The following is a 20,420-nucleotide window of genomic DNA, read 5'->3' on the forward strand; positions in this document are numbered from 1 at the left end:
ATTTCACTCAGCATAATCTCCTCAAGGTTCATCCATGTTGTTACATGCTTCATGACTTTATTCTGTCTTACAGCTGCATAATATTCCATTGTGTGTGTGTGTGTGTGTATATATATATATATATATATATATATATATATATATATATATATATACCACAGCTTGTTTAGCTATTCATCCGTTGATGGACATTTCGGCTGTTTACATCTCTTGAAAAATGTACATATGCTAAGTTCCAGAAGAGGGAGTGCTTCCACCAGGAGAAACAACAATGATTCCATTGAACTGGACTCTAAGACTGCCACCTGGTCACTTTGGGCTACTCATGCCCTTGGATCAACAAGCCAAGAAGCGGATTACTTTACTGGCTGGGGTGATTGATCCTGACTATCAGGGGGAAATAAGACTGCAACTACACAATGGAGGTAAAGAAGACCTTTCCTGGAATAGAGAAGATCCCCTAGGGGATCTTTTAGTACTACCATGCCCTGTGATTAAAATCAATGGAAAACTGCAACAACCCAATCCAGGCAGAACTACCAATGGCTCCCAAACTTCATAAATGAAGGTTTGGATCACCCACCAGGCAAAGAACCATGGCCAGCTGAAGAGCTTGCTGAGGATAAAGAGAACATGTAACGGGTAGTGAAAGAAGGTAGTGATAAATATGAACTACAACCACGTGATCAGTTACAGAAATGACGACTGTAATGCTGTTTTGTTCATGTTATAGTATTTAAATAGTAAGATAACAAGTTTAAGAATGAATATTACTCAAGGACTTGCACCCTATTATGGGGAGATTTAATGCATTTCTGCTTGTATGTGGGACAGTTGAGTATTGCTAGGTGAGGAGAAAATAGCTGCTATTGTTTTCTATTTAGAGATTTAAGTATGTTTTAAGGTGATGTGTATAGCTGCCAAGTTGACAAGGGGTGGACTATCATGGTCAGGCTCCTGTGTCAACTTGGCCAGGTGATGATGCCCAGTCGGGCAAAACTCTGGCCTGTTTGTTGCTATGAGGACATTTCATGGACTTAAATCACTATTACATGGACTGTATCCACAGCTGATTGCATTTGTAATCAGCTAAGGGGAGTGTCTTCTGTAATGAGTGATGCTTAATCTAATCACCGGAATGCTTTTAAAGAAGATTCAGAAGAGACAGTTCACTCTTCCTACTTTCAACTGGTAAGCCTCTCCTGTGGAGTTCATCCAGACCCTTCATTGGGGTCGCCAGCTTCACAGACTACCCTACAGATTTTGGACTCTTCCATTCCCATGGTTGTTCAACCAGCCTCTCCTGAAGGTTCATTGAGGAATTTCATCAGAGTTACCAGCTTGTGGCCTGCCCTACAGACCTTGGACTCTACATTCCCACAGGTGCCCAGCCAGCCTCTCCTGAGAGTTTGTTGGGGACTTTTGTTGGTTACCAGCTTATGGCCTGCCCTGCAGACCTTCGACTCTATGTTCCTATGGTTATGTGAGACATTTCAATAAATTTTATATCTACAGATATCTCCTGCTGATTCTGTTTCTCTAGAGAACCCTAGCTAATATATGCTACTATAAACATGGTTGTGAAAATGTCCATTTGTGTCCCTGCCTTCAGTTTCACTGAATATATACCTAGTAATGGGATTGCTGGATCATATGGCAATTCTATACTTAGCTGCCTGAGGAACTACCAAACTGACTTCACCAACAGTGGATAAGTGTGCCTCTTTTTCCACACCCTCACACTTGTCTTTCTCTGTTTTTTGTTTGTTTGTTTTTTTATTGATAATGGCCATTCTATTGGGTGTAAGATGATATCTTGTGGGTGTAAGATGATATCTTGTAGTGGTTTTGATTTGCATTTCCCTAATAGCCAGTGAAGTTGTGCATATTTTCATGTGCCTTTTAGTCATTTGTATTTCCTCTTCTAAAAAGTGCCTGTACATGTCTTTTGTCCATTTTTTAATTGGGTTGTTTGTCTTTTTGTTGTTGAGTTGAAGAATCTCGTTATATATTCTGGATATTAAACCTTTATCTGATATATGGTTTCCAAATATTGTCTCCCATTACATAGTCTGCCTTTTTACTTTCCTAACAAAGTTCTTTGATGCACAAGAGCATTTAATTTTGAGGAGATCCCATTTATCTGTTTCTTTTTTCAATGCTCATGGTTTGGGTGTAACGTCTAGGAAACCATCTCCTATTCCAAGATATATAAGGTATTTCCCTACATTTTCTTCTAAAAGTTTTATGGTCTTAGGTCTAATGGTTAGCACTTTGATCCATTTTGAGTTAATTTTCGTATAGGGTATGAGATACGGATCCTCTTTCATTCTTTTGCATATCGATATCCAGTTCTCCAAACACCATTTATTGAAGAGGCCGCTGCTCTGTCCCAGGTGAGTTGCTTGACTGCCTTATCAAAGATCAATTTTCCATAGATGAGAAGGTCTATTTCTGAACACTCTATTCAATTTTATTTGTCAATATTTCTATCTTTATGCTAGTATCATGCTGCTTTGACCATTGTAGCTTCATAACATGCTTTAAAGTCAGGTACTGTGAGACCTCCCGCTTCATTTTTCTTTCTCAAGATATTTTTAGCTATTCAGGATACCCTGCCCTTCAAAATAAATTTGGTTATTGGTTTTTCTATTTCTGCAAAGTAAGTTGCTGGGATTTTAATTGGTGTTGTGTTGAATCTATAAATCAATTTGGGTAGAATTGACATCTTAACTATATTTGGTCTTCCAATCCATGAACATGGTATGGAAAATTCTCTTTTTAAAAGTTGTTTTGGAGGACGTGCTTCCACCATTTCACTGGCCAATGGCTGGTGGTGCTAGGCTCCAAGGAATAAAGCTGGCACCGTGTTCCTGACCATGCTCCTACATTGCAATCAGATTCCTGGACACCAGTGGATTGGGCTGCACCAGCGGCTGTTGATCATGTCTTCCCATGCCAAGCAGAATCTGTCACTTGGAGATCAAAGTAGAGAACCACTCTTGGTTGAGCATGTCATGCTTTCTGTGCAGTAGGAATATGGCCATGCTGTGGCCTGCAGGGCACAGGTCTTTGAGGCCATCAAGGCAGCCAACACTTCCAAGTTTCCCACACACAGATTTGCTGTAGACCAGCTCAACTATCTCAATGTCACCAAGAAATGGTCTTAGCCATGAGCCACCAGTGTCATTTTTATATATGATAAGGTTGCTCTCTCTTTACTTGATCCTGGAAATGAAAACCTGCAGCCTCTAGAAAAAGGGGAGCTTTTGGAACGTGTTTTATATATAGAGTATACTGTATGATATTGTGTTCTTTAGATAGGAAAATGCCAGGAATTTCCTGGGTTGCAGATGATAGAAAACAAGAGGAAAGTTGCAATAAAGCTACAAATTATGCTCAGTTTGGGGTCTATGCTTATAAGATGGGGCTTACCTCATGACATTCCATTTGCTTATCTTCTGTCAAAAATAATTAAATGGAAATATGAACTTTTTCAACAGCATTTTTTGGAGGGTGTTATTTGACTACAATTGAACAATTAAATGAAGTAAAAGGTATTATCAAAAAGAAGAAAACTGTTCCATTTCTGGTATGTTGCATTTCTGCAGCTTTACCAAACAAAAAATCACATATCCAATAAATGGTTAATATCCAGAAATCCTACAACTCAGCAATAGAAAGACAAACAATCCAATTTTCAAATGAGCAAAAGACTTGAATAGATATTCCTCCAAAGAAGATATATAAACAGCTAAAAAATACATGAAAAGATGCTCAATATTATTAGCCATTAGGGAGCTGCAAATCAAAACCACAATGCGATACCATTTCACACCCAGTAGAAGGACTACTATTTTTAAAAATGGAAAATTACAAGTGTTGGAGAGGATGGTGCAGCTCCTGTGGAAGACAATTTGGAGGTTCCTCAGAAAGCTATGCATAGAATTACTATATGACTTAGCAATCCCAATTCCAGATATATACCCCCAAAAGTTGAAAGCAAGGACTCAAAGAGATATTTTCACATTGATGATCATAGCAGCCTTATTCACAATTGCCAAATGATAGAAATAACCCAAATTCCATCAACATGGACATATGACAACATAGATGAATCTTGAAGATGCCATGTTGAGTGAAATAAACCAGACACAATGATTCCATATCTCACTGATATGGAATAATTAGAATAAGCAAATTTGTAGAGTCAGAAACTAGAATATAGGTCACCAGGGGCTGAGGGTGGGAATAGGGAATGGGGAATTTATGCTTAAATTGTATGGAGCTTCTATTTGGGTTGATGGAATAGTTTTGGTGGTAATGAATGGTGATGATTGTAGCACAACATTGTGAACATAACTAATAGCACTAAATTATATATTTGAATGTGGTTAAAAGGGGAAGTTTTAGGTTGTATACATATTACTAGAATGAAAATTTGAAAAATAGTACAATTATAAAAATGTTCTCTGATTAATTCTAACAAATGTACCATTTGTTATACAAGGTGTTAATAATTAGATAGTATGTGGGAATTCTGTATTTTATGAATGATAGTACTGCAGAACTACAACCTCTCTAATAAAAATAAAATTAAAAACATACTAAATATTAAAAGAGCTTATTTTGTAAAGGAAGTGCATTCTGAAACCAACTGGCTAGTCTTACAGGGTGACTCATAGTATACAAAAAACCAACATCAAAATCCAGAGGAACTCCACATTATAAAACCCAAATTACAATGATAATCTGATTGAGGTATAATGGAAAAAATGATAAAACCGTGTAAGTAAAATGGGTAAAAATTGTCATAAAAAAAGGACTATATATTTCCAAGCAAAACATTTGTACTGGAATATTTTGCCTCCATTCAAACCTGCATGGGGTTTCTTGCGTTTTTTTTAGAAATTATTTTTATTATTGTTTTTTTTTTTTTCATTTGGCCCCTCTTAAAAAATAAAAGTACTTCCTTCTAAATTATTCCAAAGAATTCCTTTCCTTCCCAGTGTCTAATTATGACTCATTTTAAGCCCGTAGATGGATTTGAACCACTTTTCTGCTTCTTTACTGTGAAAATTGTTGATTTGTCTCTGAGTACTTGCCCATGGCTACCTAAAGTACAAAGAAGAAAAAAGCAACAAAAAGCTCTAATTTTCTTTTCTTTTAACCCATTCTTTGCATATTACCTGCCTTTAGGCACTGCCAGGTAGAATATGATTCATCTTACCTTGAGCCATTTTTCCCTAGAAAAGGGGTAAGGATATCTCATTTTATGCCAACTATGGACATATCTAGTTGTGGCAAGGGTCTTGGTTTGACGGGTAGCATAGTCAAGACTGTGTGATAATGAATATATTGGAATAAAAACTTTGGCAAGCTATTTGACAACAAGGATCTTTTCCTTGGAGTGAGGAAAAGTTGGCCTACCGTTCACATAGGCATGAAACAAACACCAGGAGTATTTAAAAAAGAGTGAAAAAAAATCACATACATATCTGTCCTGTCTGCAGGTCATAGTCAAAGGCATCCACAGAGTAGGATAGGCTGTCGATGTAATAGAAGATTTTGTGGTCTGGGGACCAATCCAAACCATTGGAGATGTCCACTTGGTCAAAGTACTTTTTCACGTTGTGGTCAGGGAAGAGGGAGTACAGGGAACCTTGGTGTCGTTCAAGAACTGCTGGGGCTGTTTCCTCAGCCATGGTACCTACAAAAACCAAAGAACACTGAGTTCAGCCTCACAGAATTTTGCCCCATGAACTACACCAGCTTTTCTCATCAGGAATCCTTCCCAGGATTTATATCATGGGAAACAATTATACAATTCTAATCTAGGTCCTGTAGTTTTTAAAATGACAACTACCTTATTCATAATGCAAATGAAAACTACACTGATGGGGTAGGGGTAAGGGGCAAGGGGGTTATTTATTAATTGGTACAATGTTTCTGTTTGGAGTGATGGAAGACTTTTGGTGAAAGATGGTAGTAATGGTCAAGCAGCACTATGAATGTAAATAACACAATCTATTATATATTTGTAAGTGGTTAAAATGGGGAAGTTGATGCTTTACATATGTCACCACAATTTAAAAAAACTACACTAAGACATTCTACTTCTGTAGCAAGCAGGCCCCTTGCAGCAGAAGGGGCCCCTCACCCTTCTTTGCACATATAAACTACCTCCTCTTTAAAAATTACCCAAATTCCTCTGAGCAGTCAGAACTCCACATGAACAGGATGCTTGCCCCTAGAATGGGCAAAACTGCACATAGGCAAGATGAGACAAATTCCTGTAAAGAAACCCCTCCCCTAACTGCTCATCCACTTCTGTAAACCCAGCTTTGCACCCATCCCAATTTAAACCAGCCAATCATTTACCTTGTCTTTAACGTGTCATCCTATCTATAAAAACTGATGTTAACCTTTTGTTCAGGGCTCAGACTTTCAGAGGCTACTCAGCTGAGCCTTTCAGCATGGACGACTGAGAACCTACTTTCTGAAACTTCGGAGCCTCGGTCCTGGTTTGTTCTGTTTCACGTAACATTTCTGAGGGCCTATCCAGGATCAAGAGGCCGGTGACATTTTCACCTCCCTCACCCACAGCAGCATTGCCCAGACCAGAGACCCAACAGAATCCAGGGCCAGCAACGGGGCTTTCCCCCCATCTCTCAGATTCCTGACCTCGCCAGGCAGGGCGCTTGTCACCACCGGAGTGGCGACAGCTTTGGGACAGTTTCTGGAACCAGGTTCCTGGGAGCACCGCCTGTCTGACTGGTAAGTGCCCAGGTGCATCAGTTTCAGCCCACTCATAAAAGGCGAGGGGAGCCTGAGTGGCAAGGGAGCCTGATCACCTCCCAGAGACTCTCCAAGTACTAGTCTCCAGTTGGAGGACCAGGGGAAATGGAAGTCTTCAGGTCTGGTTTCTGGAAGGGCGGTGCGGGAGGGGTGTTGGAGCATGTGCGTGTGATTGTGTGAATGAAAGGAAGTCCTGGGCCATAGGAGCCATGCACCAGGCCACAAGTGAGTTCGGATTCTGTGAGTTCGTAGCTATCCTCATACGGCTCAGGGTGGGCAACCTTGAAAGGTTGAGAGGCACCCAATGTCCCCGCTAGGGGAGCTGCCAGACCGAATGAAGTGACAGTTTATTCAAAACCTATTGTTGTTTGTCTGTAAGCCCTCTCACTAATCGTTGGTGCCGCAGATATGACAGGGGAAGTCAGTAAGACTGTTGTGGTGCATGATGTTTAACATTAAGAAAGCTTTTACTGATGACTGGGGAATCAAGCTGACCCCTGGCTGACTTAGGAAACTGTGAATTAAAGTGGACCACCCTTAGGGAGGATAAAAAGAAATTCTCTCGTATTATGGCTTATCATTACCCTGTTTTATAAATTAAAATGTTCACATATCAGAGTAAGAGGAGAACATCTGTGTAGGGGTTTTAAAATTTATCTCATTAAGAGAGTCTGTTCTGTACAACTGATGTTGCCATTGCATGACCTTGGTAAGAAACTATTGAAATGTGCACACTAGCTGGGAGGACTGGCTATCCTCCCAGAAGGAGGTGTACTTGATTAAAAATATCTGGGTCCCAGGAAGCTCTTCTTGGTCCCTAGCCAGTTCCCAGAGGACCAAACTTGGCCCAGTCACATAAGCTGATTGGAATTTGGCTACTATTATGTGACAATATCATAAAAAGAGGAAAGAAAAAAAAACTGCATGCAAACAGTTAAAGAAAGAGGAGAAACTTAAGAGAAGAAAAGAGAAAAGAATCTTATGAGAGAGGGAGAGCACCTCATCAGAACTTTATGCTCTGCTATGGATCTTAAGTAAGGAGACTCTGAATGCTATCCCCAAGATTGCTGTAGACTTTTACTAATGAGAGGTAAAATGCTGCTTCTGAAACTCTTCAGCTCTTCTTTTCAGGTGTTGGTGCCATCTTATCTGGTGATGTAACTATCCTTTATTTTTGAAGACTCTTTGAATTACTATCATTTCATTTTATCTTTAATTACTTTCCTAATAAAATTTGTTTTTATATCACTGAAGTCTGTGTTGTCCATGAATCCAAACCTATAAATTAAATGGCCACAAATATCACGCTGCCTTTTGTGCACAAAATTGACATTGTAAGCAGGATTCGCATTTCAGCACAGTTTCATAGTGGTGAAGGTCAGTAAGACAAGCTTTAGAAAATTTGTGCAAAAAATATGGTCTATGTTCTTCTAAATATTTTAATGCTTTATTAGGACTATTCTTGATAAATTTGAAGTTGCCGGTTTCTTGTCCTTCCTGTATGCAGAATGTTTGGATTTAAATGGTTTGTCTCTCTGGTTTGTACTTTCTAATGCTATAAAACATTTGGGAATTTTTAGGTCAGCAGCCTCTCTTCAAAATTTACTTGAAATAGATTAATAATGAGCCATAAGCTTTAGATATAGATTAGGAGATAATGTCATTTTTGAAAAAGTCCTCTAAGCTCAAAGTTAAAAACCAAAACAAATCCCAGGATGGGATGATTTACCTTACTCCTCACTTGCAAAAGAATGGGCAAAATGCACAGGACCCTGTGAAGATTCGGGGAATAGAATTAAACAGGGAGTGCCTATTCAGGTTGCCCTGTGTCTTGAAAACATTCCATTAGAAAAAGTGAAAGAAATAATTGGAATGTATAAAAAAGGATGGGCTTTGTTAATGGAATATAGAAAAATGTGTGAACAGAGAGATTGGGCAATCTCTGAAAAAATGAATTATGAAAAGGAATTGGCAGAATTACATGAAAAACTGTCCATGCCACAGAATCAAAATTTTGTTTTGAAAAATCAAATTTATAATTATCAGTCAGTAGCTGAGAGGGCAGCAGTCCATGTGTCCCAATATAACATAAAAAGAGATGAGGTAAAGTGAGCAAAGGGAAAGTACATACCACTGTTGCTGTTGATCGGACCCTGATTGGGATGAAGCAGATGATGGAAAAAAAGATGGGAATTTTTAAATGAGAAAGTTTGTCAGAAAGAAAAGAGTAAATATCCTCCAAAATAGGAGCTGCCCCAATACAAAGACAAAAAGAAGAGAAACAGGGCAATCAGGTTACTTTTAAAACCATTATAAAAGAGCAAAAAATAACTGACATTCTTAGGCCTTTTACTCAGAAAACTGGTGAGCCATCAATTACCTGGATGGTCAGAATTGCTGATGCAGGGGTTAGAGGATCAGTGCGGGACTATGCTGATTGCATAAAACTTATAGGAATTGGCACCAATCCCTTTATACAAACTGCTTTTCAGGAGTTTAGTCTGCAGACTGGAAAAAGTTTTAAGTTGCTGGCATTGGCTGCACAAAAGTGTAATAAGCAATGCCCTGCTGACACTGTGTGTCCACAGAATAATCAACCCTGGTACACTTTGTGAGATGCTATGCAGAAATTTAAAAAGAAAGTTATGAAGTCAGCAATTGTATTAGGAGAGGCTGACACATACCACCTCCTCCCTGTCAATGCTTCACAGAGAAATGCTATCATTAAGACAGCACCTCCAGCATTTAAACACTTGATGATGACTTTATTATTAGGAGAAATAGGCAATCCACCTAACAACATCTTAAATAAAATGGCAGATCTGGGAGACATGGGTAACAGGAATACAGGGGAAGGGAAAGCCAAAAGATGTAATGGGAAATGGTTCCCCAATACCAGTAACAGGATTTCCTGCAGAGACATATTCTAAGCCCTGCTGGAAGCTGGGATCAACCAAAAAAGTATTAACGTTTTGTCAAATAATGAGATAAAGAGAGTGTATGAAGAAAAATGTAAACCAAGTTATAATTGTAAAGTAAATAGTGCTCCTACTTCTGACAAGGCAGAAAACCTGTGTCCAGCTCCCTTGGCACCTCTGTACCCTCATTTAATCCCTTTCATCCAGACAAAGGGATTAGACCAAACCCCATTATCTTTGACTACAAATTTTTAAATTGGGGAAGCTGCTTAATACTGAAAAACTCCTTGCTTGCAAGTTTTATCCTTATAGTTTTTTGAAAAAGTCTTGATATGTGCCATTAATTTGTATTAAAAAATGTGTATTGAGGTTTCAAATATGCATTGACTAAAGCATTTTAAGTATTTAACATTATTCTGACAAATTCAATTTTGATGTTAATTGCATGCAGTGAAATATTTGAAGTAATGATTTAAGTATGAAGAATATAAAGGATGTGTTTTTACTGTAAGGAAAAAGAGAGCAGTTTTGTCCTAAGATAAAATAAATGGCTGTTACAGAATAAGGAAAATGTAAGACAAAGCCTGAACAAATATAGTAAGTTGCCAAAGGTTTGTGGAAAAGGAAATTATGTTCAAAGTTAGGAAAAGTTTTAGGTGAACTAAAAGGGAAGGTGTTGAAAGCAGTACCTGAACCCTTTAGCATCTACCTTCCCTTACATGAGGTTGAGCCAGGGAACGTGGTGTGGGGTAAGAGAGTGGGAAAAAAAAAAGGCTCCCTCCAGCCTCAATGGAGAGGTCCTTACCGTGTTGTTTTAGTAACCCCAATAGCTATCAGAGTCGTGGAGATCATCCCATGGATTCACCACTCTCAGGTCAAGAAGGCCACTGCAGACCACCCCTGGGAGTGCACCCCTGATCCTGAACACCTGATGTGCATCATTCTTCGGAAGCCACTGTGCCCTTCTCCATTGCAGCCAAGATTAGCTGACCAGCCCGCGACTGAGGCCTAAATGACTGCCGTTGCCCTGCTCTAGCTCACTGGAAGCAGCTAGTCAACGCACAGCTGAAGCCTAAGGAGACCTCTGAGCCCTGCCTCAGTCACCCTGGAAACTGACTGATCTATGCAAGGCCAAAGATTGAGGAATCAACACATGGGCATTCCAGCCTACTGGGTCTGTTGACTGTCTTTTCTTGCTCTTTGCGTTTGTCTTTCATTTAGCAGTTTTACCTTCCTGGAAATAGGTCGCCTGGAGTTCTTTCCGAAAACCAACTTTACTCTAATTTGGTGGGATCTCTCTTAATCAGGTAACTTTCCCCTTCCTAGCTGCTGCCCAGAATGTGTCTCCATTCCTTCCCTGAGGCTAATTATATGTTCATGTGCTGGCATTCCCCATAGCCAGCACCATGCGCCTCACTCCTCTGTTTCTGCTCGCCACGTTCATAAGCCCTTCCGAGGGGAATGATACATGCCAGGCATGCCTCAAGAGCACCTATGTTGGGAAAAAGGTAGAAGCTATAACCAGTATTCATGCCAGGGCAGTTCTCAGACCTGCATTATTCTGTATGCACCCTAAAGGAAGGTCCCCCAATATGCTATAATCCCACCTTGCCAAGTTCAGTAGTGCTGTTTTCGCTACTCTAGGGTGGCAAGGCTAGCGCCACAACCCCTAGAAAGGGAAACAGTTCCCAAGTCCACCTGACCTTCAACACATGTACAGTTTTACTGCCCCCCCCCCCACCTAATCTGACACCTTTCCCAGTACCATCCTCCTGGTAATGCAATGTGTACGAGACTGGGGGGGAGCTCTTGGCTATGCTGAGATGGAGGCCTTCTGGGAGTTGGTGTCATGCAATTTGTCTTTTGCTCAAAGCTATGAGCTGGGTCTTCACTGGAGGAAAAAAACCTGGGTTCCCCAAAACATGTGACCAAAGCTGGGACCCCGCCAGCGGGTGAGTAAATCCCAAAGCAGTTGTTGAGTGTGGAGGCCAGGGGGCATAGGCTGTCGAGGAAACAGATTGGAAACACATCACCCTGCTTGGTCCCAGAGGATGGCTAGTTAGCCAAAGATAGGTAAGATTCCTCAGGGAAGGAACAAACATAAGATAGGCACAGTCACAAAGGGGGCCCATCAGGAGAAAATGGGCCCAACAGAGGTGGGGCATAGACCCTAATTCCTCCCTCAACTTTGCAGGGGCCTAAACCCTGCATGGCTACCCTGTTTCCCACACCCAGCTCAGATCAGGACATACCAACAACTGCAACAAGAAAAGGACAAAATATAGGTGATGCTATAATACCTTCTTCTAAGTTGGGGAAAGCATCAAAAGGGGGAAATGTAGCAAGCAAGCCCCTTGCAGCAGGCGGGCCCCTCACCCCTCCTTGCACATTTAAACTTCCTCCTCTTTAAAAATTACCCAAATTCCTCTAAGCAGTCAGAACTACACATAAACTGCGCATAGGCAAGATAAAACAAATTCCTGTAAAGAAATCCCTCCCCTAACCACTTATCTGCTTCTGTAAACCCAGCTTTGTGCCATCCCAATTTAAACCAGTCAATCATTTACCTTGTCTTTAATGTGTCATCCTGTCTATAAAAACTGATGTTAACTTTTTGTTCGGGGCTCAGATTTTCAGAAGCGACTTGGCTGAGCCCTATGGCCATGGATGAATAAAAACCTACTTTCTGAAACTTCGGCGCCTCAGCCCCAGTTTCTTCTGTTTTGTGCAACATTTCCAGATAAGATGGTGTAAATATACACTAAGTACTTGCCCACTGAACACAACTATCAAACCTGGACAGAATGTATGGCACAGTTATTTGAGAACTCTGAAAAGTAAATATCAACAAGCAGATCAGAGAATTACACCAGAATTTGAAGTACCATTGAACTGGTGGTGAGTTCACACTATTTCTCCTCCAGTATCATCTTCCGGCCTGAACTCAGTGGAACCTGAAACCTGAAGTGAGAATTGTGGTGCAGACAGAGGAAGATCCGAGAGAAATCCCTACATCTGGCTCAAAGAGCAGTAAAGGCAACTCCTGAACCTCAGAGAGAGTAGAGGAATTCCCCCAGACCTTTTCCACTCTTTTTCTGTTTACTCATGCACAAGTCCCCATGCAATTCTGTAGTAGGGGTAGGAACAGCAGAGAGAGTGTTCAGCAACAGGAAACTACAGGACCCAAAATTCTGAGGGAAGGGGACCTTTCTCTATCTTTAGTGAAGCTATACTTCCAAAAGGATGGAGCAAAACATTGTTGCTTTTATATTCCATTTCTTTGTCCTTCTGACGCTTGGCTCCAGTGGTAGCACAATCATAGAAGTTGGTGGATTCTGGATGGAAGAATGAAAACAGGAGTTCCAGGAAACTGGAAAGTACTGGGAGATAGGAGGGAAGACAGAAGAGCTCAGGAATATGACTCCATAAATCTCTTTATGGTCTCCTGGGGTCATGTCCAATTTGCAAATACATGGATCTGCTTCTAATTGGCATACCAAAGATTTTGAGAATAGTGCTAATGTAGAGAACACCTGTTAAGCCCCAGAGTGACCAATGAGTAGGAAACATGTGGGTCAGACCCTAATGGCACCTAATAGAAAGCAGGTTAGAAATTGTAGCCTGAACCTAAACCTATAGATTTCTTGATAAGACAAATACATCAACATTCTCCATAATATTTAACCTGGAGTCTCATAACAGTATATTTAAAAATGTCCAAGATATAATCTAAAATTACTTGACAACACAAAGCATAAAAATCTCAATTTGCATAGGAAAAGCTAACTAAAAAAATGCCAAAATCGAGATGGCACCGATGATGGAGTTATTTGACAAGGAATAAAGTGGCTCTTGTAAAAATGCTCAAAAGAGTAGTCATGAAGTGTAGGAGATAGGATTAACATAAGATCCGAGGAACTACTTGGGAGTAGATGGCATTAGGGTGGTGGCGGCAGTAAACTGTGGAGATTGTTATGTAGAGCAGTGTGGGAGGAAGAGAATGTTTACCCCAAATGGTTATGTTAACTATGGAGGAAGAGAGCACTGAAAAATAAGCTCTCTGTTCTTTTAAGAAACGCATGCATGCCTTTTGTCACCCTGCAGTATTTAAGCAAGATCTGGATAAGAATAAAGTTGTCTGAAGTCTGTCTGATGTAAACTTAAGCTTCAGACCCCCTGAGCCAGTCTGTGTCTTTCTTTCTTTCTTCCTTCCTTTCTCTCTTTCTCATCATTCCTTAATATCCTTTGAGCTCCATTTCATAGGAAGCAACAATGAACAGTTTTGAAACAAAACTCAAGACAGTAAACATTTAAAAAGTATAAGATACAAATAATAACAAAATGGAAATTTTAGAACTGAAAAATAAAATAGCTAAGGTAAAAACTCACTACATGGATTCAATAGCAGAAGAAAGATGACAGAGAAAAGAATCGATATATTTGAAGTTAGATCAATAGAAATTAACCAGTTCAAATAGCAGAGAGAAAAACATTTGAAATAAAAATGATCAGACTCTTAGGGACCTGTGGAACAACAATAAAAGTGATAATATATGTGTCATCAGGTTTCTAGAGAAGAGGAGAAATAGTGCAGTAATGGCCCCAAACTTCTTATGTTTGGAAAGAATCATAAAACTATATACTCATGAAGATGAGCAAACCCAAAACAGGATAAACTCAAAGAAACACCCAGACACATTACAATCAAATTGCTGAAAACTAGGGTGGAATAAAAATTCTTGAAAACAATGAAAGAAAAATGGCATATTACCTATAAGGGAGCAATTATTTCAATGACAGTGGTTATCTCACAAGAAACTATAGAGACCAAAAGAAAGTGGTATGTTTTTAACATGCTGAAAGAAAAAAAGTGTCAACCTGAAATTCTATATTCAGTGGAAATAAGTTTTGGAAATGAAGGTGAAATAAAGACATTCTAAGATAAAATAAAAAACAAGATAATTCATAGTTAGCTGACCTTCTCTAAAAGAATTGCTACAGGAACTTCTTTAGAAGAAGGATAATGATATCAAAAGGAAGCTTGGAACATCAGGAATGAAGGAACAACAATAGAAATAATAAATATCTGAATAAACATAATAGATTATTATTTTCCTCTTTAGTTTTTAAAGATATAGCTGATGGTTGAAAGTAAAAAATATAACACTTTCTGATAGGGCTTTATATATATATATTACAACTATCACATAAAGACGTGAGAATAATATACCAATTGGAGTGATAAAGTACTGATCCTTGAAAGACTGCAAAAGGTTAATTATATATTTTGCAATCCTTAGAGCAATCCCTAAAAAGCTATGCAGAGATACAGTAAAAATAACAATAAATAAATTAGAATAGAATATTCTAAAATGTTCAAATAATCCAAAAGAAGGCAGGAAAGGGAAAAGAGAGGCACACAAAAAAAAACAGAGGAAGAAGAGAAAACAAATAATAAAATAACAGACCTAAATCCAATCAATAATTACATTAAGTGTATATGATCTAAACATATCAAATAAAATACAAAAATTGTCACAAGAGATTAAAAAACAAATATTTATGCTGGCTATAAGAAATTCATTTCAAATCACAATCATATAGATAGCTTAAAAGTAAAAGGATGGTGTTCTCGCCTGCCATGCCAGCGACCCGGGCTCGATTCCCAGTGCCTGCCCATGCAAAAAAAAAGTAAAAGGATGACCAGAAAACTGAATCCAACAGCACATTAAAAAAATTATACACCATTACCAAGTGGGATTTATTCCAAGAATGCAAGGGTTGTTCAACATAAGAAAATTGATCAATGTAATATGCCACAAAAACAGAATAAAGGGGGAAAATCATGTCATCTCAATTAACGCTGAAAAAGAATTTGACAAAATCCAACACCCATTCATGATAAAACACTCAGAAAAATAGGAACAGAAGGGGACTTCCACAACACGATAAAGGGCACATATGAAAAACTCATAGCCAATATCATAATCAGTGGTGAAAGACTGAAAGTCTTCCTCCTACGGTCAGGAACAAGACAAGGATGCCTGCTTTCATCAATGCTATTCAACATTGTATTGAAGTCTGAGAGCAATTAAGCAAGAAAAAGAAATAAAAGACATTCAAATTGGAAAAGAAGAAGTAAAACTATCTCTATTTGCAGACTACATGATCTTTTATATAGAAAATATCAAAGAATCCACCAAAAAACTACTAGAACTAATAAACAAATTCAGCAAAGTTGCAGGCTACAAGATTAACATTAAAAAAATAAGTTGTGTTTCTATACACCAGCAAAAAATACTATGGAATGGAAATTTTTTTTAATTCCACTTATAATAACTCCTAAAAAATAAAATATCAGGGAATCAATTTAACCAAGGTGAAACAAAACACTCGTGAGAGAAATTAAAGAACACCTAAATTAATAGGATGCCATCCCATGTTCATGGATAGGCAGACTTTAATTATTGAGATGCCGTTATTCCCCAAAATGATTTACAGATTCAATGCAGTATCAATCAAAATCCCAGTAGCCTCTTTTGGAGAAATGGTAAATCCAATTCTCAAATTCATGTGGAATAGCCAGGGGCCCCAAATAGTCAATCAATATTGCAAAGGAAGAACAAAATTGGATGTCTCATACTTCTTGATTTCAAAACTTACTACAAAGCCACAGTAATCAAAACAGTGTGATATTGACATAAAGATAGACACTAGACTAGTGGGAAGAAATGAGAGCTCAGAAGTGAACTCATACATCCATGGCCATTTTTTTTTTACAAGGATGTCAATTATACTGATTAGGGAAACAATGGTCTCTAACAAATGGTGCTGGGAAAACTGGATATCCACTTGCAAAATAATGAAGTTGCAGCCTTACTTCACACCATACACAAATATGAACTGAATCTAAATTAGGTCAAAGGCCTAAACAGAGGAGCTGAAACATAAAACTTCTAGAAGAAAACCTAGGGCGGAGCCTTCATTACCTTGCATTGGGTAGTGATTTCTTAAATATGACACTAAAAGCATAACCAAAAAAAGAAAATAATAGAGTTTTGGGGTAATGGAGATCGGTGATAGTAGCACAATATTGTGAAGATAATTAATACTGCTGGATGGTACACTTGAAACTGGTTACAATGGGAAATTTTGAGTTGTAAATATATTATTACAATAAAAAGTTTTAAAAAGTGAGAAGATGGAAAAAGACATACCATGCAAATAATAATCAAAAGAAAGCTGGAGTGGCTATATTAACACCAGACAAAACATATTTAGAGCCAAAAGAATTCCCAGGGACAAAGAGAGATACTACATATTGAAAATGTTCAGTTTACCAAGAATACATAGCAATCCTATGTATACACACCTAACAACAGAGCTTCAAATTACAAACAAACAAAAACCCCAACCATTGTCAGAACTGAAAGTAGAAATAAAAAAATCCACAATCATAGTTGGAGATGTCAACATCCCTTTCTCAGTAATAGATACAAGTAGACAGAAAAGCAGCTCTTCAGGTATAGAACTGAACACCATCATCCATTTATAGAATACTCCACTTGACAATAGCAGGATACATGTTCTTCTCAAGTACACCTGGAATATTCACTTAGGTAGACTTGAGCAATCTCAGGGAACAGAGCAGAATTTGACTGCAATGAAAAGACTGGAAAGTTATCCATCTAAAAGAAGAGCAAATTAGAGAAAGAAAATGGACTAAAAATGGGAAGCATGAAACAGCAAGCAAGATGTAGACAGGATGAACCCCTCTGTCCCTTCAGGGGTCTGACCTGTGCTTACCACAAAATAAAAATGCGTAAATGAGGGCTCCAGTTAGTCTTTCTGTGAGGTGAAGAGTGTGGAGAAAGGCTGTCTTGGACTATATCTGTGGTTGTATAAAGTCCAGGAAGATGGGGAACAATCTGTACCTAGTTGCTCAGATCTTGCCTGCTTCCCATATTGAAAGGAATAAATTGGGCCAGGACAGCATTTTTAATGTTGTGAGGTGGCAGCATGGGGAAGTGTAAATACCAAGGATTTAGAAAAAAATTTTGACTAATTAATTAGGTTGTTGAGAGGGATATGTTAGATAATATGTGAAATATATTATCTAATTTAAAACCATAATTGAGTCCTTTAAAGTTGTATATACGTCATTCTTCAGCCATGATAGTAAAGATTGGTTCCAGCAAGAATCATCAGTGAATATGAAATCTATGGGAGAAATTTTGATGAGGACCAGGATATTTGCATGGGCTTAAAGTATCTCCCTATGCTATAACCTGCCTCCAAGATGGCACCCAATGATCCTTGCCTCCTGATATTCATACCCTTGTATAGTCCTCTCCCTCACTGTCTGTGTGACCAGTAGCAATGTCCAAAGTGACAGTATATCACTTACAAGATGGGTTATAATAATACTGTAGCTTCCATCTTGGGTTCTCTCTCTCTCTCTCTCTCTCTCTCTCTCTCTCATTATTGGCTCTGGGGAAAGCCATGTCCTGAGCAACCCTTTAGAGATGCCCATGTAGCAAGGAACTAAAGCCTCCTGCTAACCCCTACATGAATGAACTTGGAAGCAGATCCTTCAGCCCCTTCCAAGACCGCAGCCCCTGGCTGAGAGCTTGAATGCAACCTCATGAGATAACCTGAATTTGAACCACCCAGCTAAGCAGCACCCAGATTCTTGACCCTCAGAAACCATGTGAGACAATGAATGTTTGTTGTTTTAAGCCCCTAAGTTTCAGGGTAAATTGTTACATAACAATAGTTAACTAACACATTCCACAAACTGTTCCTAAATTGCAAAAAAAAAAAAAAAAATAGTAACTATGAGGAAGAGAAATAAGAATCTAATTGGGTAATAAAAACTGACATCACCAATGATGGGTAGGTGGACATTGTGTGTCTCCAAATATGATGACCTGAGGATAGAACATTGCTTAGGCAATATTACACCTAGGGGTGCATAACTTAAATATAATAATGAAAACATCAGACAAACTCCAAACAGGGAATTTTCCATTATATAGAAGGGGAGAAATCATATTCTTTAAAAAATGTCAATGTTATTAAAGAAAAAGAAATGCTGAAGATCTGTTCCTGATTAAAGAGATATGACAATTAAATGCAATCCATGATTGACTAAACTGAATCTGAACTGGAGGATAAAAAATGCTATAAAAGACATTATTTGGTCAATTGACAAAACTAGAATACAGATAATATGTCAGATGAAACTGTTATCTCAATGTTAAATTTCCTTAAGTTGATAACTATACCGTGGTCATGTAAAAATGTGTCCTTTTTCTTGGGAAATTCACACTGAAGTATTTAGGGGTAAGGGCACATGATATATGCAACTTACTCCAAAATGATTCTGGAGAAAAATATGTCTGTAATTATAGATAAAGCAAATGATAAAGTAAATGGAATGAAATGTTAATAGTTGAATTTAGGTAGAGGGCATACGAGGTATCGTTTGCACTATTCCTACATTTTTTTCCTGTAAATTTGAAATTATTTCCAATTTAAACAGCAAGTAAAACCCCCTGTATTTAAAACTCATTTAAACTGACCATACAAATATTAGTCCCTGCTAGAGACAAAATTGAAAGGAATATCTGGAAAAATTTTGCCATAGGATTTTTTTTTTCAGTGATGCAAATTACTCAAGTTAATAAAAGAAGAGCCCCAAACCCATTATGAATAACATTTTCCCCATTAAAGCAGTGAGCCCTTCCTAAGTCATATTATGGTTTCCGCCAAAGCTTGGAAGAAAGTGCTGTAGATGAATCATACCAGCAAAATATCTCCCAGAGGGATCCACCTTCCCATCATTGAATCGATTGTTTTTCTTATCTTTATCCACCATGGCCAGAATAACTGCTGACTGATCTTCCCAGTTCAAAGCACAGAACTTTGTTCCAACTGTGGCAACATAGCCTCCCGACTGGCGAAGGGCCACAGAGCTGACTGGGGCATCTGCAAAAGCAAAAGCAGCAGTCAGAATGCAGCAAGCAGTCCAGTAGCTGAGCAGCACAGAGACCACTGTGCCACCTGGCATCTTAAAGAGGAGTATAGCTGTTTGACAATGGGAGTGCGATCATCCTTCTATTGAATCATGAGAGCTGCCTAATTGAGTGTGTTTGCTGAGCATAAACTCTGTGTACCGTTCTTGGCAGCAAGGATAGAAAGGGGACTCAAACCCCAGTCCTTTGGAAGCTCCCAGTCTAGTGGGAGGAGCTGAGAATTAAAACCACAGCTGCCATGATCCACTGGGAGCAGGTGTCAAAATAGAGGAATGTATCAAATTCAGTGGAGAGGTTCCTAACCTAGGAGCAACCAGAGCAATTCCAAGACACTCAATCTGCCTAACCTCCAGGAAATTCAGAGAAACAAATTGTGTTAAGTAACATCAACAAGATTTTGTGAACACCCCCCCCATCCCCACCCAGTCCAGGGCTTGTCTTTTTTAAAGGAATAAAATTATTTCTCAAATCCTTTTTGGAAGTAAGCATGGTAAAAACAACAAATAGATAGAATTGTAGATACAATGATAGTACAATCACATCTCAGTATATCACTATATTTTCTATATTTTAAGGTTTTTCTGGATTTTATATTTTTCCATGTCTAAGAAAACTTTTTCTGTAAAGTGTAGATATTATCATGGTGAGCAGTCACGGGAAACAGATT

At 38.6% G+C, this 20,420-nt stretch overlaps 1 protein-coding gene and 1 pseudogene across 3 annotated transcripts in view; one reads left to right on the plus strand and one right to left on the minus strand.

The window, feature by feature from the left end:
* The window catches only part of RGN (regucalcin), a 43,725-nt gene that overhangs the window by 20,096 nt on the left and 3,209 nt on the right, over nt 1-20,420 (minus strand). For all 3 annotated transcript variants that reach the window (XM_077145560.1, XM_077145561.1, XM_077145559.1), the window contains exons 3-4: nt 19,524-19,706; nt 5,495-5,710 (exon numbers count right to left, since the gene is read on the minus strand). In XM_077145560.1, coding sequence (XP_077001675.1) covers nt 5,495-5,710; nt 19,524-19,706 — 399 coding nt within the window. The remainder of the gene's footprint in view (nt 1-5,494; nt 5,711-19,523; nt 19,707-20,420) is intronic.
* On the plus strand, nt 420-4,247 carry LOC143671009 (large ribosomal subunit protein mL63-like; annotated as a pseudogene).

Source organism: Tamandua tetradactyla, chromosome X, assembly GCF_023851605.1.
Source record: "Tamandua tetradactyla isolate mTamTet1 chromosome X, mTamTet1.pri, whole genome shotgun sequence".
Lineage (NCBI taxonomy): Eukaryota > Metazoa > Chordata > Mammalia > Pilosa > Myrmecophagidae > Tamandua > Tamandua tetradactyla.